The 26229-nt window shown below is 40.2% G+C and overlaps 2 protein-coding genes across 5 annotated transcripts in view; both read right to left on the reverse strand.

The window, feature by feature from the left end:
• Positions 1-6269, reverse strand: part of LOC131217040 (alanine--tRNA ligase) — a 33056-nt gene extending 26787 nt beyond the window's left edge. For both annotated transcript variants that reach the window (XM_058211727.1, XM_058211726.1), the window contains exons 1-2: positions 5940-6269; positions 812-1050 (exon numbers count right to left, since the gene is read on the reverse strand). In XM_058211727.1, the coding sequence (XP_058067710.1) occupies positions 812-1050; positions 5940-6264 (564 nt within the window). In that variant the 5' untranslated portion in view covers positions 6265-6269. The remainder of the gene's footprint in view (positions 1-811; positions 1051-5939) is intronic.
• Positions 6270-11458: 5189 nt separating this feature from the next.
• Positions 11459-25949, reverse strand: LOC131217042 (AUGMIN subunit 8). 3 transcript variants are annotated; one of them, XM_058211730.1, is made up of 7 exons: positions 25624-25949; positions 22209-23595; positions 20369-20488; positions 19323-19439; positions 19033-19122; positions 16770-16877; positions 11459-12638 (listed from the first exon to the last, which is right to left on the reverse strand). In XM_058211730.1, the coding sequence occupies exons 2-7, from the start codon at positions 23484-23486 to the stop codon at positions 12540-12542; spliced, it is 1812 nt and encodes a 603-aa protein (XP_058067713.1). In that variant the 5' UTR covers positions 23487-23595; positions 25624-25949; the 3' UTR covers positions 11459-12539. The 3 variants fall into 3 exon arrangements, with proteins under 3 accessions (XP_058067713.1, XP_058067714.1, XP_058067715.1); XM_058211731.1 differs by lacking the exon at positions 25624-25949 and adding an exon at positions 23860-24320; XM_058211732.1 differs by lacking the exon at positions 25624-25949 and adding an exon at positions 23844-24320.
• Positions 25950-26229: the final 280 nt, after the last annotated feature.

Below are 26229 nucleotides of genomic sequence, written 5' to 3' on the forward strand. Positions count from 1 at the left end.
TACAAGTACAAGTTGCCAGAAAAAAAGGGTTGCATATTGCCAAATAATGCCACCATTGCTAACGAATACATGTGGACGGAAAATGCAAATGAAGCGAATACACCATCATAATCATAATCATAACGGCCTTGTCCCAACTATTTGGGGTCAGCTTCAAGAGTGTTTGGTAATATACAATGACCAGCTGGGAACCAGTTGGCACAAACTACTAGGTGGAGTTCATACCGAGTACATCAGAAAAGGGACACACTCGAGCGATACTGGGCACATGTGGGGACCCAAGCAATGTTTGCAATTCGCCAATATTGGCCATATATTGATTATCACAGGCTGGCGATACGCCATCGACTGTATAGGCTGATACAGACCATTTTTTCATAACAGACTGGTTCACCACCCTGTACTGCATAATGGGGGAGGCCGATATGGTTACGATATGACTAATGTGTTGTATCATAATTCATAACCTATATTTAAAAGCATGATTATACTGGATGATATGGTCTAGATTCACACAAGAATCTCACAGCAGAGCCACAAAAAGGTTAAAATGACATGCGGATGAGTAAATCTGACAAATATTCAGATTAAATTTAAAAGGAACCAAGAAAGATAAAATCATCAACACCCAAATCAAGAAACACAAGGATCATCTAATCTAAGTATTCTACAACTATTTATGGCATAATATGATGTACACAACCATAAAAACCGAAAATGAAAACCCATAGAAAATAATCCACACCAATATTAGTAAATTAACCAAATATATTTCAGAAAGTTGTGGACCCTCCGGTCCACCTCCACTAACCTGCGTGAGAAGCTCCCATGCCCATCCAATGGCTTCCTTTTTGAAATAATCTCCAAACGACCAGTTTCCAAGCATTTCGAAGAAGGTATGATGATAGGTGTCTTTCCCTACGTCATCAAGATCATTGTGTTTCCCCCCAGCACGAATGCACTTTTGGGTGTTACAAACACGACTGAATTTACTTAAGGGAGTATTGGGATCAACAGTTCCTAAGAAGATTGGCTTGAACTGGTTCATTCCTGCAAAAGTAAAACATTTCAAACAAAAGTTCTGCTCACATTATGAGGCAGTTGGATATACAATAGTGCAATATGAAGCCATAGATGATATGGAGGCATAATTAAAAACAAATATATTCCACATCTTTTAAATATTGATATTGCAAATATCATTTGAATCCTATGATGCAAACCGCATGGCCTTCTGCATTTTACTAGTGGAAGTCAATCCCATCAAAGTTTACTATCTTGGCTATGCCTTTGCTCTCTTTTTTTGTAATCTAGCTTTCACTAAATTTTCTTTTACAGCTCAAAAGCTTTACATGACATTCACAATTACAATAGAATTGCCAACCAAAACTAAGTTAGATTTAGACTTCTTTTTTACTTGTGAATTTAAATTCAGACAAAAGTATGTGACTATCAACATTCAACGTTGGGATATCCCTGTACTTAATACATTGACAACAAGGTTTCTAATACAGTAAGAACTAAGGATGTTTATGAAGAAAAGAAGTCAGATCTCAAACTAAATCTAAAAGATGCCAACACAAAGGAAGCAGTTTTGCAACTCTTGCTTGGAGAGGAGGCCCCAAACTTGGTGCTGAGAATAGCCCTTTTGAACGTCTAGTGAAGCCAATGTGAAAAGACATCTTTTCTGATCTAAATGCTATAGAGTGCCCTTATTATGGTTATTTGTCACATAATCAAACAACTAATCCTAGAACCAAGGTGTTCCAAAACGGTAACGGTGGCCGTAGCGGCCACCACCATTACCATTATGATACAGATCGTAACGGCTATTACAAACCCGTATCAGCCGTTATGGCCGTTTTTTATTTTTTGAAAATTCTTGTTACTGGACCGTTACGGTCCGTTACGGCCCATTTTTCTATAACGGCCGTTATGGCTATTTCAACCCTGTAACGCATAACGGTTATGACCGTTACTGTTACGTAACTGTTATGTAACGGCCGTTACGTAACTGATTTTAAATACCATGCCTGGAACCTCCATGCATGAACATTGGAGGATTAAACCGAACGGGACATTATAAACTCATACCTTCCAAACATAATGACTAACCTAACATTGGCTTGGCACTAACGACCTCAAGCATATTAGGAGAAATGCAAATAAGAACCCTTTGCCCATACTTGAAAGAGGAAATCAAGGGATTATTTTGTACGATGAATTAGCGGATTGGATTTTTTATTTTTTTTTTGCCGGATCCGATGGTTTCCAATAGTTGTCTTCACCAAATGGAGGGAGTTCATTGCAAGAGAGTGGTTCCTGTAAAAGACTATGGAGAGGTGTCGGCACCCACCGTTGGTGATCTCAAGTGCAATTTCAATAGGTGCTCCATCGGAAACAAAGCCCATGCAGTTCTACAATGTATCAAAATTGCTATACCTAAGCAGAACAATCCTACAATATTTGAGGGGGATTCGCGGAATGTCATCCAGTGGTTAAATCTCGAAAATTCCCCTTGGAGGCTAACAAGCATTTCCAACGAAACCAAAGATCTACAAGGTTCGCCAAGACAGAGTTTATCCATGTTCATCACTTTGCGAACAATAAAGCAAACAAGTTATGATGTAACCAAATGGCCAGATAAGCTGGTTAATCTAAGATCTAGTATATTATATCATTCGTATTGTCTTAATTGTTGATCTTGACCAAATCAATGTTTTGATGATCAATAAGATGGGATCAATGTTCAACTTAACTTGTGGGGCCTATTGAAACAATCATATGATTTCTTTTTTTAAAAAAATACATATGGTCATCAATTTCATAGGTTTTATTTATGTAACTAGTCTTTAGTGTGAGATTAAGCCATGATTTGGTTAATAAATTATCCTTTGTATTTACATCACTTTATTGGCGGGCCCCTTTTGGGGCACCAAATGATGTTGGAATGACACGAAATTGGTCTCATTTGATAGCCTATCGAGTAAGCTTTAAAACGAGCCCAATATCATGCAATTCCAAGTTCGTTTGGGTGAGATATGGCCCATTTACATAAGGCCTATATTGTAGTGGTGGGATTTAGGGACAGTTTGGTCATTTTATATTATTAGAGCTTCTCTTTTTCGTTGCAAGTCTATATATAACGTTCACGACTCTCCTCCACGAATCGGGCCATACTCAACACTGTGAAAGCCGACTTTGCATCTTTAAATTCGTCATCTTTCATAGGGTTAAGAGCTACGGGCTTTTCTTTGTATATAAAGCTATATGCGTTCTTGCGACCCTTGTTAGTTACATCCCTGTCGTATATCCACGGGCGCCCCAGTAATATGTGTGACCTTCATTGGAATGATGTCACACCAAAGCAATTCTTCATAATGACCCAGAGAGAAGTTGACTAAGCACCTCTTAGTCACAGGAATGAATGTGTCATTCACTCACGCAATCTCGTATGGCTTGGGATGCGTTTGAGGTTTCAATTTCAACTTGTGCACCATGCTTTGTGAGACTAAGTTCATGTTGTTGCCTCCGTCAATAATGACATTGACAACCTTTCGACCACACGATACTCGTATATGGAAAATATTCATTCGCAGTCAGTCTTCTTGGGCCTCTTCCTTTTGTGCTATCAGAATCCTTCTGACCACTAATGATAACTTGTTTTCATTTAAGCCATCGAGGCCTTCCTCAAGTTCATGCTCATCATCTTCTGGATCATTTGTGTGTTCATATTCCACTTGGTCTACAATGAAGTCTTCTATCTCGCAAAATTGGAAATTGCGAGAGGGACACTCAGTCATTGCAAAATTGGAGATTTGCATCACTGACCGTAGTGGGATTTCACCACCTATGGATGCTCGAACCCTTGACCAAGAGTTGAAACTCCTAAGAGTCTACCACCGGAGCAAGATTTGCGTCACTGACATCTCCACATCTTCTTCTTCACAGTTTGGACAATAACATAGCAACAATTGAAGCTCCTTACCAGCCATCACGACCGTCCATTGCTAGGTATTTGGGTTGTCCATCCAATAAACAATACACATGTGAAGCTTTCACACCAGTGCTTGTGCGTATGTTTTTTTTTTTTTTTAAAAAAAAAGGAAAAAGAATAAGAAAGGAAGTTTCAACGGTAGGCATTCCACTACCCACTTTTACAATGGAGTGCAGCCCAATTGATCAACAAATATGCCTTGTCTTTGGGATAGTAATCAAACGCCTTATGACGCACCAGACGAGCGGAGTGGATCTCTCAACATGCATCACAAGTGGACCCCACAAGATTCCCGCACCGAACCTTCCGTGCGCTATACGCGTTCAAGCAGGAAACTCCGGACATGCAATCATTGTGCAATAATGGTGTTGATCCCATCTAATGCAATTTCATACCATTTAATCCCATAGATCAGACGGGCCTTAAAACCCTAAACCTAAATCACAAAAACCGTAATCCTAATATCCCCAAAATCCTAACCCTAAACTTCCCAAATTCTAAAATCCCTTATCCAAATCATAAATCCCTAGTTCCCACAACCTAAAACCATATTCCCAATTCTAGAAACCCTAAATCCCTTAAACTCAAAATGTGATATCATAATCCGAAACCTCTCAAAACATCAACCCTAATGTTTGAAACCCTAATTCCTCTAAGCCTAGATGCCCTAAACCCATTTCCCACATTCCATAGCCTTTAAACAGCCCTAACACGCCAAAACTCTTACAAGACACATGATTTCCATTGAATTCAGATTTAACCCTATGCTAGGATGAGGGTTCTATCTCCCATAGGTCCCGGTCATCAGTACTTTATGAGATTCGCGATGCGGGATTGTAGTGGGCTTGGATTTGGACACATGAATTTCTAAATTTATGGTAAATTAGCTTTATTTTATCGTTCCATTGCTCTAGTTAATGTCTTTTAATTTTCATGGCATCATTATAGGTTAGATCATTTTGTCCTGCATCAATCCCCTTCTGGGCTTTGCATTAAGTTAGCTATAGGGGTGTTAACCGTAGGTATCCACTGGTCACCAATGGCTAGGCGAACGGGTGCTAATGGGGCATCATGTCTGGACCAGCCATGCTCTGGTATCTCCATCGCCCCCTGGAGATCCCAGGATTTTGGCCAAAAATATTATGTATAAAGTGTTTGTGGTGTGCGTCTGCTTCTTCTTCTGTCCAGGCTTAGCTTGCTCCCGGGTGCTTGCATAGTCCCAGAGATGTCTATTTTAATCCACCCCCTTGCATCCAACGTTTAAAGTATCATTGAAACCAGTAACTATTGCCAACACGCACCAGTCTTGTCCATGAACAATACAGCTGTATTAGCCCAATTCAGGGCAATGTGGGCCAATTCAGCGCTATATAGGTGGTGAATGATACAGTAGCCAATACACCAATTTCAATTTTAAAACTTTCTTTGTTTTTTCTTTAGGTCGTGTTTGGGAGCTTGGAGAAAGTTATTTCAAAGAAACCATCTGGACAGAAGTTTTAAAAATAAATAAAATAAAATAAAATAAACAGCAGAAGGGCTGGGATTTTTTAGCATTCTTTCCATGAATATATATATATATATATATATATATATATATATAGAGAGAGAGAGAGAGAGAGAGAGAGAGAGAGAGAGAGAGAGAGAGAATGTTTCTGACAAAAAGTGAACTCCCAAACAAGGGAAAATGTCATTTTCTTGGAAAGCATTCTCCACCAAAATACTTTCCAAGCTTCCCAAACAGGCCCTTACTAAAATTGTCATTCATCAACCAAAAAGTTTTTTTTTTTTTTTAAAAGCAGAATCCCAATTGATACAACAATTCCAACACTAATCCGAAAAAACCGCTGCAATCACATTAAAAACAACAAAAACTGCAACACACAGAAACAAAAATCATAACTACAAAAACAGAGAAAGAATGAAGAAGGCAAAAAACACGAACCGGCATTGGCGAAAAGCAGCGTGGGATCGTTCACCGGCACGACAGGGCTGGAGCTCCAATTGACGTGGCCCTTCCCTTCGAAGAAGCTGATGAACGTGTCCCGCACTCTGCTCGCGGGCCACACTACCTCCTGTAGTCCGTCACTTGCCATCGCCGCGGACCACCGAGAGATAGAGGAGGACGAAAAGAAGCTCTTTTGGGCCAAAACCCTAACCCTAATCTGGAAAGATGGCGGCAGAAATGGGAATGAAGAGAAAACAGATAGCAACTGCTTTTGAGGGTTTTTTATATTGCAGCGTCCAAAAGAGAGAAGGGTTGGAGGCATTGAAATGCAAAAATGCTTTGAGAAAAGAAAATGCTTGTATGGACGGGGTCTTCCGTGGAAGGTGCGTTGAGTGTGGGGCCCACCGGTTTTTTAAATATGATATGGACCGTTGCTTTCGTGGGACGTCTTCTAGATGGTCCATGTACGAAGAATGGGGATGACTGGATGGTTCTATCCATCTGATGGTTGTGAGTTGTGCTTGTTGATTTGTGGACCGTTGATCGCCATTTCCAGCTTGATTATTGGTGACTGGCATCTACGATTGTGTTGGTTTTTTAGGACACGGCCCAGCGGCGTGATGACCCACTAGATCCACGGTCCTGATACCAAGATCAATTGCCATTGCTTCCTCCCGTTTATGAATGATCACATGCAACCGGACGGGGTTTAGCTGATGACCCCAGCATCAGCCAGCTAGCTGATGCCAAAGCTCTGTGGGGCCCACATTGATGTATATATTTTATCCATGCTGTCCATCCATTTTAAAAATAACTTTAGAGTATAATCCAAAAAATTTAGATAGATCCAAAGGTCAATTGGACCACACCACAGGAAACAGTGCGGAGAATGATGTCCACCGTTGAAATATTCCTAGGGCCCACAGTAATGTTTATTTTTTATCCAACCCGTTCATAAGGTCACACAGACCTAAATGGAGGAAAACATGAAAATCAGCTTGATCCAAAACTTTTATAGCTCTCAAAAAGTTTTCAATGCTAAACGTTCAATCCCCATTCCTTCCTGTGGTGTGGTCCACTTGTTATGTTTATTTCCCTAAATTTTGGTATTATCCTATAAAATAATCTGTAAAGACGTATGGACGGCGTGGATAAACCAAATACATCATGATGGGGCCCACAGAGCTTTTGACATCAGCTAGCTGGCTGATGTTGGGTTCCCAGCCAAACCGCGTCCCATACAACCATAGCATGGTATGGTGTTTTTCCTGCCTACGTGTAGGACATCTGAAACGTACAAAAGGCGGGCCTATCATGAGTATTACTTGGCGTGCAAGAAGAGTCTGACCTAACCATGCCACACCATCAAAAGTCAATGGGTGGCCAACGATCTGAACTTATGTAAAACGTGTGTGGCCCGGATGAGTTGATCAGTATGAGTTACACTGTAGTTAATCTTCATAGCGGGGCCCACATTTTTGAACGGCTAGGATTTGATACGCGTGTAACATGTGGGGTGCAAGAAACACGATGTGGCAGCATCCTATGTTTTATCCGATCATTTCTCTATCAGATGTTAGGATTTTTCAACTAACCAGATTTTAGGGCAGTGGCTCAGCTACAGTGGATAGTGCAATTTAGACGGTCTGATTTTAGTTGATGTATGCTACGTGCACAATTTTCGAGTTCCTGAGTATGAAGTATCGTACTCCGCCAGATCAAATAACTCCTACATGTGCCTGCAGTTGCACCTATCCTGACCGTGCAGATCACGGGCCAAATCCCTGAAATAAAAACAACCGGATGGTAACGGATAAACAACCCTTCGAACCTCAATCTAAAAGAAAAATGGCCAGTTCCCATATCTGATGGTTAAAATCCCAGTGAGTGGATGGCTCAGATGGGCTACGGTGGGGGACCAGTATTTGGACGATCTAGATTAGTAAGCACTCATGCAACATGGATATCGACCATGACACTCGAACAAAAGGCGAGTTGGTAACAGAAGTCCTTATACATCAATTAACGGTGTGGATCAACGAACCATGGATATCATTTGTAAGTACTGGGTGGGGTGCACCATGACCCTTACATCGAGACCGTAGAATCTATTTCAATTTTTCCATGGGATTTACAAGTGGGGTCCACCGTCTTGTGCACGTGTTATCCAACCCAATCATCAGATTCGGACCATGGGATGAACGGGACACCGAAACGAAGGCATTTCCAAAAAAAAAAAAAAATTTGTAAGCATACATGTTTTAGGGGTGATTGTCCATTTCTCCCAGTAGTGTGTCCCACCTTTTTTTTTTTTTTTTTAGGAGTGATACTTGGGATTGACGGTTCCCATAGAGAGTTGCACCAGATGCACGGTTTGGATTTCACATACAGACGACGGATGGGGCCCACACATAGGGTTGGTAATTACGATATGTTCCAATTAGAGGTATACATGAGTTGAACCAAGTTGAGCTGTGTCGAGGTTGGCATAGTTAGACTTGGCTCATCCACTAGTTGACCTGAGCTTGAACTTGGCTTGATCCTTAAGTTGACCAGCCGACTCGGCTCAGTTTGGCCAGTAGATTAGGCCAAATTGACCCAAGATTGAGTCGAGTTTGCCTATGTAACATTTTCACAAACACATAAACTACACCTTCATATTCTCACTATATGTAAAACAACAGCACCAATTTTTCATGTATTTACCTTGTATGCAGTATCAAAATCAAGAAAAAATGTATTTGTTTCACATGCATACCTTCCTTACCACCGGCTAACACTTCACCGAGTCATTTCATCAAATACTTGGTCAGTACCGTCAATATCATAGTAATCGAGTCACCAAACTAAGTTTGATTCAAGTCAAGTCGAGCTTAGTCAAGCTTGAACTCAGTTCGTTATTTTTTTGAACTTAAAAAACCAACTCGACTTGGCTCGAACTCAATTTCAAACTGAACTTTTTTGAATCGGGTGGAGCCAACGTACAAGCTAACTCGGTTCGTGTACAGCCCTAGTTCCCATGGCATGTGATCATATTGTTAGACATTTGTTATGGCTTATTATGTAATGATTTAGTAGACGGTGATGATGCTTTCGACATGTGGGCCCAGCTTCTGGGCCCACCATAGTTAGATTAATCTAGTTGCGAATCAGAATAATAAATTTTCTTTAAAAAAGTCCTATCCATCAGGTGGATGCTTATATTCCATGAAGTAACATGCAAAAATATTCTTAACGAAGTTGGATTTCAGTTTAAGGTCTGATTCGATGGAACGTAGATTCGGTGCAACCTCAGATCCAGCCAAGTGGGTGGGGCAATGACCGTGGGGACCACTTAGATGTATGTGTTGGATATGCACGCCGTCCAATGGTTTGTGGGGCCCACTTCGATGTATGTGTTGTATATCCACCCCGTTGGTCTGTCAGTTTTGCCAGCTCATTTGAATCTCAGGTGATTATAAAGTAAGGATTGAATTTCCACCGTTAAAAACTTCCTGTGGGCTACAAAATTTTTTGGATCAAGCTGATATTTGCGTTTTCTGTTCATCCGGATCTCTGTGACCTAATTAAGAGGTCGGATGGCTAACAAACATTATACGGTGGACCCTAGGAGGTTTTCAATGGTGGGAATTCAATGACCACCGTTTCCTATGGTGTGGTCCACCTGGGATTTGTCTCTGTTTCATTTTTGGGACCATGCCCTAAAATGAGCTAGCAAAGCGGATGGACGGCGTGGATATATAACACATACATCAAGGTGGGGCCCGCGTTCAGGGCCGTACAGATGGCAGGATCCGGGGTGTCCGATGGTTCTGGAATCTACATACCCCTTTGTTTAGGTGGGCCACGAGGGTCAATCGGGCCCATGATTAAACAGGCGATCAGGACCGTGCAAACCTCTTCAGACACTGACGTTTTAAAATACATCGTTGACTTCATGAACGTGATGGACCCTTTGTCCTCCGCACCGTACTGCATCGACAGTATGCTTTCAGAGCATCCAAGCCGTCCATGAGGCAGGTCCAGTAGTTTAGATGCCGCGGATTAAAACTTACGCCGCTGAAGATGAGGCAGTCCCGAGATTGACAGATGGCATACAGTGTACACGTGGACCACCTCACCGTGACCGGATCAACCTTGGTGCCAATCCGGCCCACCTGATGAACCGCCCAGATACATTGCACCTGGCACATTGGCACCCTAGAGTTCTTGCAAGTAGTCATTAGCCTGACTAGGTTCTCACTCAAATGATCAGCATCTGATCGTCGGTTCTGATATCCCCACCATCATGCTACTAATCGGCCAGTAAGACGTCCAGCCTATGTGATTTTACATGGTGGCCCACCCTATATAGTATCACATGCATTCTGGAATTGCCACACGTTTGAGCGGCGTGGGGCCCACTGTGATGTGTAAGTAGAATCCAAACCCCACATGCCAAATAACCATACCTTTTGAAAATTCAGGTGGGACACGCATGGGAAGCAATGTACAACCATACCTACAGTCTAGATTCACTTGTCGTGGCCCACCTGAATTTTGGAATCTCTTGAGTGCTGGTGTCCGCTAATCGTGGTGGGAGAGCACCTGATGAATGGTTTTGATGACGTATTCATAACACCGTGGACCGCATATCCCATCCTGAAGTCTTTATGGTGGGGCCGCTTTCCATTCGTCACTTCACCCACCATAGTCTACGTGGTGTGGTACACCAAGGACAGCGTGATTTTCGGCGAGTACCTTCATCTTATGTGAATGGATGGGATTCATCTTGATGTGGAGAGTCAATGTCAATGGATTGGATGGCATATCTAAATTTACAAAAATATACTTTGTATAACAAGTAGGTAGTTTCACCAAATATCAGATAGGGATTGGAAACTCAGGTAAGGGTGTGTTTGGATTTGGTGATTTGGTGCAACCAACAAGCAAAAAAGATGACAGAATTTGTAAAATGATTAAGGGTGCGTTTGGGTGCGCAAGTGGATTTTGGGGCGACGCACACAATGTGAGCTTTGCAAGTTGGCTATTTTGCACTTTATCAGCCTTGCAATTGCAATTCTTTTTCTTTTTTTTGCGCAAACAAACGCACCTGAGCCAAACATACCTCTTAGACACCCCGGTCCATAGCTCAAGTGGGAGACCGAGTGAAAGATACCACGTTTCAACACTGAGGTCTTGGTATCGATCCCTAGCAGGCGTGGCTAACAGTGTAGTGTGAACTAAAAAAAAAAAAAAAAAAAGAGTCAGGCAAATCCAATCATCAGGTGGGCTGCATGCAAATTCGGAGGTTTTTGTGTGGTGCACATTGTTTCTCATGGAGAGGCCTAACTGACGATTTGACTGGCTTGATTTTTACTTGGTTTGACCATCATGGTGGGGTGCACCTGTTGGACAGGTTGGATGTCATGCACATACCAGGCGGGCCCCACACTCCTCCACTCTGACAATCAAAATTCTCTAGGAATTCTAAACGCAAGGAAAAGAACTGTCTAAAAAAATTGGCAAGACAAGTCTTTCTACTGAAAACATCAATTTTAATTAGAATTGATCAAGATACAATAATTACATTAGGTTTTCAAATTTTCAGAAAAATAAAATAAATAATAAATTCAAATATTTTCAACACTAAACAATGATTCATTTAAATCCAATCCCTGTTACAAGCAAAATCACCATTCACAGATGCAAATTGCATCCATAAATCCCCCAGCCGCCATTTCGTGTGTTCAATGCTAACTCGTTCTCAAAATAACCTCCAATCGTGCTATGAACTTACTGTATCTCTGAAGTATTGGAATCCATATGCATTATGTTAGTCTAAACACAAACCTAAGATTCTTGATCCTGGTTTTCGCCCTCTGAATAAGCAGCAGCAGCCTGACTTCTTCCGCTGAATCTGGACTATGATTGTACAAATCTTTTCTGTTAATGTGCGGGACCCGGACCAGCAGCCTGACTGTGGAGATGGGAGCAACACTGATTTCAAGTTATATTGAAGCTGCATTATCTTACCAGGGCCGCCTTCAAATCATTCTGATAAGCCGAATATACATTGGATGGTGGTCCACTGGGTCCCGCTTTCAGGCCCAATTCGAACCACCTCTTTGAAGCCACACATGATGGGCGCTCAGCGGTCACATCCTTGTGGTTCATGAATGCACCAACCAAAAGATCCACAACTCCTGTGGCATGGCTTGATAGGCTGCCCCGCTCTATTAAGGCAGACGACCAAATGCAAGTATAATGCTCAAGTGCAGGCTTCTGACCCCATGATCATGGGTCATGAATCCAAGAAAGTACTCAGATGCGTGGACTCACAGACACACATACAGTTGTTACGCATCTTCTTCTTCTTTTTCACGATTTACCTTCTTTGATTTTCTTTTCATGTGTGGGGTACAAAAATTACACGAGCAAAAGGGAAGAGCTCGGCGAGCCCTCTTGCGAGAAAAGAATAATAATAGTAAATAATGTGCCCGCTGCAGTAAAAAAGAGGCCAATTTACACTCACTGAACATCGCGGGCATGTTGTTATCTCTGCCAAGGACAATCGGAAACAGTAAGTTGTAAAGTGCGAGGAGCTTCAAGTGGCAGTCACACGAATGCCTGAATTGCTGCTGATATTGGCTGCTCCGCCTTATGCATGGCTTGTTTCCGTTGAATGAGATGCGTTCTGAGGCTGGATTCCTCTACCTGTTTGGGAACATCATTGGGTAAGATACAACACATACATGTGCTCTCATATGCGAATGTGTGGGTATGCACAACTGCAATTAAATTATATTGATATTGAAAACATCCTTCAAGTGTGTTTATTTTTGTTGAAACCATTTCATTGATATTGAAAACAGACATGGAATCCACAGGCAATGGGAAACAATGTACTCCATTGGGAAATCTGTGTATTTGGTCTGAAGTGGAGTTTTCGGTGGAGAGGTTGGCTTGAATACATCCTGACATATTGCAATATGATACTTCGACACTTTAAACTTCCAATCTGGGTCATCGTACAATGATCCAAAGCGTTTATTTGATGAGTATCACTTTTTATGGTGGAAAGTCAACCAATAAAAGCTGTCAATTGGATTATCTCAACCCTTCCATAATTGGGCTCTTTTGCTTTGAACCTGGGCTGTCATCATAATCTTTGAGCTCTCAATAAAATCTTTTTTTTATTTTTTTGGTGGGGGGGGGGGGGGACCGCTTTATTTCCTTTTAGAGTTGGAAATAGATTTGTCAACTTGTTTGGGAGAGATCGATTTCTCCATTTTTTGGGTATTGGATTGGAAATTGAAAACAGATTTTACACCATTCTTCATTTCGCATGGCATCAATTAGGATTCTGTGCATATCGCTTTCATTTCAACAGTATTGCACAAAAACAAACATGCCTGAGTCGTTGTTCCAAGACTGTCACTCTACTCAAAGCTTGGCAGAGTCACTCGACGAGATTTCAACCTTAGTCACTAGGAAACCTGATTGTGAGTGTGACTCAGTCTCGACTCTGTTTGACCTGTTGAGTGAATGACTTGGTCAAGGGAACGTGGCTCGAACTGAGTCACTTGCTTGGAAACAATATGCAATTAATAATAATAATAATAGTAGAAAGTAGGAGGTACGTTTTGAACCCAAGATCTCTACCAGAATTACCATCTCTAACCAGCAGGCTGGGATCTATATTTTGCTTATTTTCAACTATTTGTACATTTTACCTGTATAGCAGACAACTATTTTAAAATTTCATAAATATTAGTAACTTAATTACCACATATCGAATAGAGACAAGTAAAGACTTGTTCAATAAATATTAGAGAAGCCTTCTGGTCAACCTGACCCAGCTGGACATCGAGTTGAGTCATGAGTTTTTGAACTATGGTATGCGTAGCCAGTTTTGTCAAAATCCTATGATTTACGATTTACTATTTTAGTCAAACCTTAAGCAAAATGATTTGAATCTCAACCTTGAATCCCTTTTTATATGCATCCCACGAATCTATGATTTGAATACTACGATTTACGATTCAAATCCCAATATACAATTCAAATTATACTTGTACTCTTCTATTTTAAACTTCACTTTGCTTTTATTTTATATTTTTATATCGGTGGGGACTTTAAGAATCGTTTGGAAAAGGTAAATTATTTTATTTGTTCTTTATAAGAGATTAAATTATATATACTCTACTCAATGTTAAATAAGGTGGCTTTTTTTGTGATTTCTTACTTTCTTAACTGATCGTATGACTTGCATGTACTGTTTTTATGGATGATTATGATCATGCTGACTAATATGTGTTATGGAATGATGTTTAGAAATCAAATTATCTTTTTTTCGTCTGTCTGTAGTATCAAAGGCCACTTTTCCACGGTGAGAAAGGTAGCAAGAACATAAATTATTAAGGGACCCTTGTATGTTTCTTTAAGGGAAATTTCTAGAAAGACAAAAAAAAAGAAGAAAAAAGAATAAGTAAAAGAATAAAGGAATAAGAATCCTTTAACACTATCATTGCATGGCACATTGATGGCAAAAGGAAGATTGATGAATTTTTATTTTTATTTTTAAAAAAAAAAACTGATTTATTTATATTTTTTTAAAGAAAATTGTAAAAAAAAAAAAAAAAAAACTTATGATTTGCGATTCGATACAATTCAACCCCTACTACGATTTACCATACGATAACGATTTTGATAAGATTGTGTGTAGCTTCTTTTTTTTTTTTGGTTGGTAAGTCTCATGAACTGAAACCATTTCCACTTCCTTTCCAAGAGATGGATGAGTTGCTAGAAATTGTGTAAAAGATACTCAATCTTGATTATTCATGCTTTTGCTGGTTTTTATGAGAGTGTAGCCTCTTTTATCACAATTCATTCTAACGCGAGGCAGACAGCTGATTTTTTTAATATTTAACTTATATAAGTTTTTAAAGATCACAGAAAAAAAAAACTTCATTATGCAATTTTAGTTTCATTTCTTTAAAAGGTTTAAGGGCTCATTCGGAACTTCTTAGAGAAAATATACTGTGATATAAAACACCTGCTGACAAGATTGTACGCGTTACCAATGTCAGCCATTTTGTCATATGAAAGTAGACTTTCCCTGCAAGTTCAAACAGCTGCTTAGGTAGTAGTTCCTTCCCCATGCAGCTTTCAGTTTGAAATTTTGGACCCTACCAAGAAAGTAAAACGAGGATAGGTAGAATCAGAAGTTCAATGCATTAGATTTTGAAGTTTTTAGCACTCCGTGATTATCCTATCCAATTTGAAGGGTAACACTACCAGGAAACTGTTTTTTTTTTGTTTTTTGTTTTTTTGTTTTGTTTTTTCAAATAGGCAATGTCATGTTTGACACACATATCTAGCACACACGTGTGCAGATGTTAAAGACAAGCCTTGATTGTTATTTTTAATTGCTTGCAGTATTAGTTCTAAGGTTTGCTAAGCCTACACGCATGCAGTGATTTCAGTATTTGGCCGATACTATCGGTATTGCACGTGGACGATACAAAACCCATGTGTAGTTATGAAAATACTCAACATTGAGTGATATTTCCCCATATAACGCAATGTAGCGACAAGATATCAATTCATTGTGATATATCATCAACATTTCAGTTAAAAAAAACTTTGTACAAATCATATCGTCGATACCAACCCTTGTGCAATACAACATTCCCCTTGCAAGTTTTAGGAAAAACATCATCAAAAATCAAAATTTTCATCATTTCTTTTTTCTTTCATTGGCCTCCTAAGCTGATTTTGACCACTCCTTTTTTATTGTTTGGAGAAAATGGGATTTGGATGCAGAAATCAAGATCAGAGAGTGGGTGAACGAAATCTTTTACTTTTTTTTTTTTTTTGAATTTAAACAGTTTTTCTGCTTTAAACCACTTAGAATCATTATAAAAAATGATAATCTATGATTTTGCATATTTCGCATACTTAATCATGGATTTTAACCTCCGATTTGTGAGTTTGGGGAAAATGGGGGACATTGGAGAAAATTCGAAATATCCCCCATTTCACCCATTTAACTTACAATTACAGCATGGAAAAATCAGATTAAAGTGGTTAGAGGCTAGTTTAAAGATTGACAAAACTTTTAGAATTTTTGGAAAAAAATATATTTTTCAATTACAAATTCGAGAAAAAAACAAAAAAAAACAAAAAAAACAATTCAATCAACCACACGTTATTAACCTTAATATCTGTTAATGAATACAGAGATGTACAACCCACCTAGATTTCCCCCCCTTTTTACTAGTAAGGTTTACAAAGTAACACAACCAGGGATCAAACCCTTGGATAACTCACAAGCACTACACTATCTCTGCCAACTAGACTATCACTCAGCCAAACATACCTTATGCCATGAGTGCGGTAAGCCAGTTTATGAGCTCTTCGTGGGTAACTCACATGGATATAATTGTTCGGATTCTGCAGTATCTTAAAAGGAGTGCCATGACAGGGAATTTTGTATAGACAAAACAGTCATCTTCGGATCGTAAGGTAATCTGATGCAGACTGGGTAGGTTCTTTAACAGATAGGAGGTCTACTGCTAGGTATTGTACGTTTGTGAGATAAAATCTGGTCATGTGGAAGAGTAATAAGCAGTGTTGTGGCCCAATAAAGTGTTGAAGCAGAATATAAATCCATGGCTCATACTACTTGTGTTTGTCTGGTAGCCATAAATTGCCACTTCAAAATGGCCACCCAAAGAAAATATAGTGGCATCCAAAAAGAGAGTTAATGCTAGAATAGTGCTTCCATATTTTGTATGCTCACGTGCAAATATAAGGATGCATGCATGAATTTCTGTTATTTACCTGCATCGCTGCTGTCGAAGCTAATAGATCTCCACATTCATCAAGCATAGCTCTCTCCTGTGCAGCTACATTAGCAAGTTCAGAAACCAAATGGTTTACCCCCTCCACCTGTGCAAAATAAAAATCTCAAATGTTATGAATCTGGGGTAGTAACTAAAGAAAACATACTAGCAATTGACATTCAGAAAATCCCTATTGACATGTGACTAGACCTCCCTGTTGGATCCAAGCATGATGGGCAGATCTTTTGCATTAAGCACTGGCCAATTGCCCTTGGCTGGTGAGATGTGTTGAAATATCAACCAGTAACTCCTTCAAGCCTAGGGATGTCAGATCACTCAGATCTTAGTCCAGGCAGCTTCTACTGTGGGCTGTCAATGGGCATGGCTGGGCCAAATCAAGCAATTGAATAGCCATCAACCACGAGTTCAGAATTTGGGTCCAAAAAACCTAGGCTTGGCTCATCAAGCGCCCCGGCTTCTGCCCAAGATCTTCCTACCACTCCAGAATCTCACTTTGCCTCTGGACCTCTTATTCTCACCCTGAACTCAACTATCAGTCTAGCATGATAAGGTAGCTCTGCTGGTTTGTGTGCGTGCATGGGAGAATCCAAGGCCTTGGAGGACCAGAAAGCAAGAAATCACATTCAAGTCCAGAAGGCAGAAAATGAGCCATGACAGCAATAGGGACAGTTCAGCTGAAATTCATCGATGGGGAAATCAGATATAAATGTAAGTGCTGCAACAATAGATGTGCCATGTATCTAATTGCATAGTCTTTGACAATAAACACAAGCTTATTAAAGTCAGGCACAAATTCATTACAGTGAAAATAAATGTAGGGCATGTTAAAGACAATCTAAGTTTCCAGGGCCTCCAGAACTGCAGCTTGAGAATGCCTTTACACATTTGATGATCAAATCATCGTCAATATCCATGTGATGGCTCATCAATGTTTGATTTCCATAACCAGCTTGTAGCATTACATTCGCTGGTAAAGAGGATATATTGATAGTCTTATTCTTAATTTTTCTGGACAGTACTTAGGTATTTCCCACACCTATCGTCCTAGTCGCATATAAACTTTTCACTAGTGTGAAATCAGTAATTTGAAGAGACTATGGGAACAAAAAATTATCTTTCAATATGGTGTAGCTAATTGTCATTAGAAAGAGGATGTAATTACCATCTGCTGAAAAGTTCGTTTAAGGCATTACTCGCACATGCAAGTATAAAGTTCAGACAACTATTTGAAAACACTTGGGAGTGTAACAATCTATAAATGATAAAATAATTTGAAATCAGGAAACCCTGAGTAGGGCTGCAACTTGTGTTCCCGTCAACCCACCCGATAGACTCAACCCAAGTTTAGATTAGGTTGTCAAGGTCCTCACGTTGGGTTCAGGTTGAAAAATGCCAACGAATTTGAATTCAGGTTGACCAAATTTGGGTCAGGTTAGGTCAGTTTGGGAATAATCCACATGTATTTGAGTCTGTTAGGGTCGGGTCAGGTTGGGTTGAGCATAGAGGACATTGGGTTGGGTTCGGGTTGGAATTGGGATCGGGTTGGGTTATGGGTTGGGTCCTCATGAGGTCAGGTTGGGCTCAGGTTGACCCTCAACCCATCCAGCCTGCCTGAGTTGCACCCATAACCCTGACTACACAAGGCCAATAAATATGTACAGATACTTGGGCCCGTTTGGAACGCAGGATTAGGTGGTATTGAATTGCATTAGGTGGAATTAGCACTATTATTACACAATGATTATATGTTTGGAAATATAATGGAATTTTGATTGCCAATTCCACGTATAGGATCAAATTCTTGATTCGGAAAAAACACTGAATTAAGTGAAACCAGCATTTGGTGGACCATGAAATTATAATCAATGGACCAAATTTCACAACTGGAGCTGGTCACCTATATGCTTATGCAACTCAAGTGTCACTTATGGATGGCGTGGATAAAGGGCACATATGGAAAGATGGTGTGGATAAAACACATGCATCAATGTGGGGCACACAGATGTAGTGGATTTCAGATTCCACCGGAAATCCCGCCATATCTCCTGTTGGGGCTGGATGATATGTTACCTGGATTAATCCAATCATTCCCATCCATTCCAAATGCAGGATGGAATTTACATTGGACCAAATGAATTTCCATACCACCTAATCCCACATTCCAAACAGGCAACAAAAGAAAAGAAAGAAATGAGTGTTTGAATAATGGTTGGTACACAAAATTGGGACAAAAATCTCACCCTCGAAAGTAAAGAGCAGATGGAGGACCCCATAGCTTGCATAACATCAACTGCAGAGCTGACAGCTTCCTTCACCGTGTGGATGTCCGCCTGTAAGAGCATGAAATTAGTATTATTTTTTTTTTGGAAGGATCATGAAACTTGTAAATGACTATATTTATCAACAAATTTTATTAGCATTCATGCATTCATTAAAAAGCTACTGCAAAAGCCTGGTTCCAGTCATGCCAACTTATGTTTAATGAATTTGTTATAATCAGGAAGCACTCCTATAATCACTAAACACGTACCCTTGCACCCCCAGTAATGGGAAGGCGGAGAGTGCTTGCCTCCAAAGCTTCAATTGCCCCAGATAAAGAACTAGAATGCTCTCTTTCAGCTGAAGCCCAATCATCAAGGTAGGTCACCTGAATCAGTCAATATTCCATGTAAGCATTTAGAATAAGAAATCCTTTAGGCCACCAAAATTTATTCTGAGATATGATACCAATATTCCAATAAAGAGTCCTGCAAAGACCAGGATACAACGCTACTAGGGCGGTTGGTGGGCTGGATTCATGCCAAGCAAAGGTGCACATATAAGAGTATTGCAACGAGAAAGACAGTGTGACGACAGCAAGAAGCCAATCAAGAACAAGAGCATCGGCTACAACTGAGAATTCAACATTCAAGGCTCACAAATCTACTCTTGTAAAAGAAGTGGAAATCGACACCTAGGATGTGGAGGATTGTGAAGAAGCAAAAGAAGGTATGGTGTAATATGACACCATCATATGAATGAGATCACAATCCAGCATGGAGGCCTTCATCATTAACTACCACCAGAGTTGAAGAAGACATGTTTACAAGCCGGTTTGTTGTGATAACAACTTTATCTCAAGGACAAGTTTCTTCCAAGACGGGAATTGATGCATGCAAGGCTATAAATGATCTATCCAGGCCACCCAAGCTAGCAAATCAAAGATCTAGACCATCCAACCATCTAGATTAGTATAATCAATGATCTGGATTAGATTAAAAAAAAAAAATGGACCAAAATAAATGGTTCGGTTGAATTCAGGTTCCACAAGTCCATATGTTTATTATTTAATTAGCTGTTAGGGATGGATACTCATGGAATGAGTTTCCTTAGTTTTGTCATTACATATTTGGTGGCCGCTTTTCAGATTCAAATGTTGCTAGAATAACAAGAAATTGATCCCACTTGAAAGCCTATTTGAGTTAGCTTTCAAATAAGCCCAAGATCATGCAATTCTGATACCAAGCGAGTTGACTAACGTACATAAAGTCTACAAGTTTAATGAATAAATGGTGAAGAAAACATAAGAGAGCTCACTTGTCCATTTAGAATTGTGTTCAGCTTCATCTCTTGCCTCATTTGTTGGAGGTCAATCCTTTTCATGCTGACAGAGTCACGCAGTTCTGAGGTGGTATTCCACACATTGTAAAGAATATTCTGTTTCATGCAATTGAGGACTACAAGATGTTATAAACCCAATTATCATGAAGTCAATGAGACTAAGACTGGAAATTTATGCAATACCAAACTGTAACCATTGATAGTAACAAAATATTGCTCACCATACATACGTTACTGCAAAGGGAATTCAAATTTAATTATAAGGTATGTGATGCATGAAAATAAAAAAATTTAAGTTCTATAACCATAAGATGTTTCCTCTTCTTTATGCAAAGGAAGCTATATTGCCAATGCACAAATCCAAGAATATTTTAACTTTTATTCACTCTAATTGATCCAAACTAGATGAATATGTTATGTAGTTGTACTTTTGTAAATGTCTGCCATCCTACAGATTTTGCATGCTATTATTTTCTCCAAACTATGAAATATTTTCATTACGTAAAAGAACACAACTTGCTTCTAGGGAAAGCCGCAACAGAATAGGGGGGTCAGAATAATCAGATTCTCGGGGTAGTAGATGCATGAAAGGACAAAATACCTGCTGTCTACTGAACCCAGAGATCTTGGCATTATGAAGGTTTAAGAAATAAAAGAGACTAAAGATTCCAATCACCTTCAAATTGTAAGGAAAAATGTAATTCATTCCTACAAGTTTGAGGTTTTATTTTATTTATTTATTTAACGTTTAAGGCTCATGTGTAGCAGTTTTTACCTGACATAAGCAAGAAACCTGGAAATATTGTGTAGAGTTGTTGGGAACAGAAAAATGCTCTGCAGATGATTATTTTAGGAGTGCATGCACCATGAGCACTTGAATATGTAAATTAGATTCTGACGACTTGTTGTATACTTTGACAGATCTACCCTGGCCAGAAATATCCAATCATATCACACTCTTACCAAGATCAACATGTAATGGCTTTATCAACATGAAGAGACCATTGTGTCCGTAGCTGCATTGTGAAACTAACTTCTAAAAATTCTTCATTGCATTGTGAAATCAAAGGGAAGTCCTCAGCATGAATTTGTTAAAAACTACATTAACAGCATCGTTTACAGTGAAAGAAGTTGAAAAAACAGCTTGATAACTGATATAAGGTGTGGAATGACAGATCAAACCCGAAATATTCACTGAGAAAGATGGCATTGCCCACTACGTACAAGTGAAGAATCTAAGAATATGAATACAAGAAAAATGCACTTATATATATCATGGGTGAAAGCTGTTTTTGAATGGACAATAAGTTCCAACCTTACTCAAAAATGTTGATAGTTAAAGTGTCAATCTGAACAACATAATTCATACAACCAAAATCTCCAAGGATCCTTGCTCTTGCTCGGGTGGTGGACTCTCGGGAGTTTCAACACCCGGTCAAGGGTTCGAGTATCCATAGGTGGTGAAAGCCCACTACGGCGTGAGTGTGTGGGGGTGTGTGTGCATGTGTAAAAAAAAAAAAAAAGACCAAAGTCTCCAAGGGGTCCATTAGATAACTTATTCAAAGAACATTGGCAATCAAAACACCAATCTGGAAGATGGATTGTTCCTTGCCCACTCGTACAACCAAACTCTCCTAAAGGGTTGATCGATCCCTGGTTTTGTCGGTACCAATGTATGAAGTCTCCATATCATCTAGCATATGAAAATTGCCACAGAAGTAAAGCATTGTATTTATTTTCCGCATAGCAGCAGTAGGAAGTATTAGTAAATTACTAGTATATGAGAGTTGCATTCAGAGGATCCAAAGAACCCTACCTCTGCGCTCACTTTCTGAATAGACAATGCAACGTCTGCTCGAGCATTGACAAAGCGCCACTGCAAGTATCTATTGTACAGCAGCCTCAGCTGATGAGCATCTTCTATGTGGCTTGCGCCCTTCTTTCCTTTCCGAACATCAGCAATAAAGCTAAGTACAGAAGTAGAACTGCTGGATCGACTAGTTACAGAGTTTGCTGAAGGGGTTGATGGCCTCGTGCGGGATGGGCTGACCATACCCCTAGAGGAAGAAGACGGTGACAATGTGGCCTTATTTGGTGGAGGATGATGCAGCCCTGTAATAGGCAATGACTGAGTTCTACTTGGACGAGTTATGAAAGGAGCTGCTTCCAATGAACTTGGAGAGACCCTGGGACTCGATGAAACAGACTTGAGAGTTCCAGATATTCGCAAGGAGGCATCATCAACCAAACGAATCGAACCTGATTCATACTCTACTCTTCTGCTTCCATCAAAAGAGACTCGCCTTGTCACCTCGCTCATGGATTTCTGTAAACCCCTACCATCAGATACAGGTGTTCTCCGAGTCGGGGAGACCCCATGTCCCTGAATTGGCAAAGAAGCGGATTTGGTGAGATCAATGCTTCTAGTTAGGGAGTTGGCAGACACCTTCCCCCCTGTTCTGCTGGGCCACCGATGCTGATCTATGACTCTAGCATGTGGATTCTCTACAGGCTTCGAATTCTCTGATTGATCCGTAGTGTTCTTTCCTCTAAGAGGAGTCCTCTTCCTTTCTGGCGTCACCTTACGATGAACAGCCGGATTTTCAGCCTGCCTATGCGCCACATTGGCAGAATTCCTCAACGTGTGAACGGAAGAAATGGGTGTAACCGGTCTTTCTCTCTTGGTAACAGGAATCGAGAAAGTATCAGCCTGGAATGAAACAGACAGGCTCCGTGTTGAAGGCCATAAGCCCTCCATCGTCCTGCCACCCATCGACCGCATCGGCGAATCATTCACAGGCGTGGAAGGCCTCGATGGGGAGGACGAGGGTGTCGTGGGCCGTCTCCTCTCAGTTGATTGGGCCCGTTTTGGGATCGGACTGCTGACCGTCCGGGCTGAGTTGGGAGTCAAGCACCGCCTGGGAGTGGCAGGTGTTGGCGTGACCGTGGACTTGTATCTCGACGTGACCTCCCTCGTCCGTGGCTTGCGGGCAGCAACGACAGCATTGTTCTTCTCTGATGGTACCAACGGCGGTCTTATATCGTTGTCGGCAGCATCCTTCTGCTGCACTAGCTCAGTCTCACACAAATCCATCCACACCCTCCAATTCTACCCGCATGACAGGGGCCTCATAAAACCTCACAAACATGGCATGGCTTCATTTATTCTAATTTCGGAAATGCCCTCCACCCCTGATGCAAATCTGCAATACAGAGATGATTGAAACTGATGAGATTCATAGACAGGAGAGGAAGAAGGAAAAAAGGAAAAGAACACAATAGTAGAAAAAGCAAAAGGAACCCATTTTTGCAGACAGAGATGATTAAAAGAAAGAACATTTACAGAGAGAGAAAGCGAAAATAGAAATTAAAAAATTAAAAAACCATTAATGGAAAAGGCAAAAAGAACCCATTTTTATACACAAGTAGATCTAGAGCAAGGGAAATTCACCAATGCAGCTCCTTACAGGAAATGGGTTTTTCTTTTTCAGCATCAAAAGCCCAAATCCAAGCAGATCTACCCATGGAAACACGCCTGCTGGATCAGTACCCGCAGCGTCGGATAACACCAAAGGCGCAGCAGATACGTGCATTAAAGGGTCATCATCCGTTAAATAACGATCACTGCCGAGGCCGTTGGGATTTTAGAAGTGGAGTAGGATGAGAAGAACGGCGTGCATCCATTTCCATTGAATCTTGTTGGGTTTTGTACTTCTCCTGATTACATGTGTGTGTATTACATTCTCGACCAATGTCGAGAGGGTAGAATGGTAATTACTGAAAACCCACCAATGGTTGCTTCTTCTTGACGGCTGTAAACCTCCTTTTGATGCGTATCGTGTTTGGGATGGAATTGTATTAAATGGGCGTTTTTGTTTGTTTGCAATAACTCCATTTCACGGTTTGTATTTGCGAGTATTTTTGGAGATTTTGATAAAATAGACTGAAGGATGCGATGAGACATGGACATCCACATGCTACCGAGATCAATGTCCATCCCCAAGAATATTTTTTCAGAAAAAAAAAAGGATTAAATAACCCGCCAAAAAACTACAATTGGTGTTCCTGATGCTTCTAGTGGACCCGTGATTGATGGGCCACAACAGCCCCACTGTCTATCAATGGCGTAGAAGACAGTAACGCTAAGGTAGTGTTATTTGATGCTCTGGCTTAGTATGAAGCTTCCTATGCAAGCACTCATAAATGAAACTAGTGACATATATTAGCTCAAATTAAATTAATCAAATTGTAAAACCTACTATAGTTAAATCATAAGAATTAGATTGGTTGGACAAACCTCTGATTAGAATCCTTGTTTTCTGAAATAACGTTATCTAACATTTTCATTTCCAACCGTCTAATAAATGCTCAATAATTTATTATCTAAATGATTAAATATAAGTAATTTAGCTTCGGTGACATTTTATTAGCTCACCAAACATGGGCTCCTATTTAATAAACCTTGACCAGCTTATGAAATGGCTTGATGGGACACTGACATCTAAATTAGTAGATATGTTTCAGATGGCCTAATTTGAATTTTTCTTACTCCACGTACGCAATTTCTCAGTAATTGCCGACTGCCTGTGTATTAACCATCACACTGTCCGAGTATGAAGTATTTCTCGATGCCACGTATGTGTACTAGAAAGTTGTCTACATTTACTTTCGTTGTTTGATTCGTCCACATGGGTAGTGGGGCACAATGGTCTGGGTATACCATCTTTTAATGGGCCCACATTGGATAGGAAGAGGTCCACCAACCAAACAGTTGGGATGCTCGGTCGAAACTGCAAAGTGGGCCCACCAAACGAACCGATCAACGGAGAGCAAGACACACGTCCAATCGCCTAAAGACAAGATTAGATATAGGCGGTTCACCAGTTGATGTGCTCCCGCGAACAACCTTTATTTTCCACACGTCAGGAAAAAAAAAACCAGGGAGTTTAGCACTCCATTTTTGAAGGGCAGTCTTTTTACCGATTTTATCCATTGAAATTAAAATTTTCACCAAAATGCAAAAAAAAAAAAAGAAAAGAAATTTTTATAAAAAAATCCATCGAAATTGGAATCTTCTGATTATGGAAATACTTTTTTTTTTTTTTTAATAATCAAAATCAGAAGCATTTCTGACAACCTCAGAGGCCCATCAAAAACCAGATAAACTTCCATCCGTCGCAAAATACAGAAGAGAAAATAAAACTCTACAAGCTTCGATCAGAGCAACTTACCGATCACAAAACGGGAAAAGGAAAAACTCTCCGCGAATCGCAATTCATGAGATTTTCAAACCCTAATTTCATCAGTTATCATCCAAATTCGACCTCTGTTCATCTACGGAGCTCGAAATTCCGCCTGCGGCCTGCGGCAAGAAAAGTTGGACGTCTGAGATCGGAGCTTGATGGCGATGAATCGATCGGACAGCTGGAAATCGATGTGTGGATGGGCAGAGGAAGATCGAAATGTCATGAGAGAAAGAGAGAGAGATTGGGAGAAAAAAGAGAAACGGATTTCAGTTAGAAGGGGAGGAATCTACAAACGACACGTTGTTTTCATATAAACGCACCTACTTAAGAGATTATTTTCACGCTAAGTAAGAATAAGGGGAGATGTTATGGGACGTGAAATGACATTTTTGCCCTTGGGTTAAGCAACGACGTGAACCACCCAAGGTCTGTGGGGCCCACCGTGATGTATATGTTTTATCCACACCGTCCCTACGTTTTTTCAGCTCATTTAATGGCATGATGGAAATATTGATGTAAATCTAAAGCTCAAATGGACCACACCACGTAAAAATTTTCAAGGTTGGATGGGTAATAAAACATCTCGGTGGG

The sequence above is a fragment of the Magnolia sinica genome, chromosome 10, assembly GCF_029962835.1.
Source record: "Magnolia sinica isolate HGM2019 chromosome 10, MsV1, whole genome shotgun sequence".
Taxonomy (NCBI): Eukaryota; Viridiplantae; Streptophyta; class Magnoliopsida; order Magnoliales; family Magnoliaceae; genus Magnolia; species Magnolia sinica.

Excerpts from the sequence above, each read along its gene's own strand:
- LOC131217042 (XM_058211730.1), bottom strand. The coding sequence starts at position 23,486 with ATGGATTTGTGTGAGACTGAGCTAGTGCAGCAGAAGGATGCTGCCGAC. Across the intron at positions 16,878-19,032 it reads TCTGCTCTTTACTTTCGAGG|GTGGAGGGGGTAAACCATTT; the intron begins GTGAGATTTTTG and ends TATTTTGCACAG. Across the intron at positions 12,639-16,769 it reads CTTCGACAGCAGCGATGCAG|GTAGAGGAATCCAGCCTCAG; the intron begins GTAAATAACAGA and ends GTTCCCAAACAG.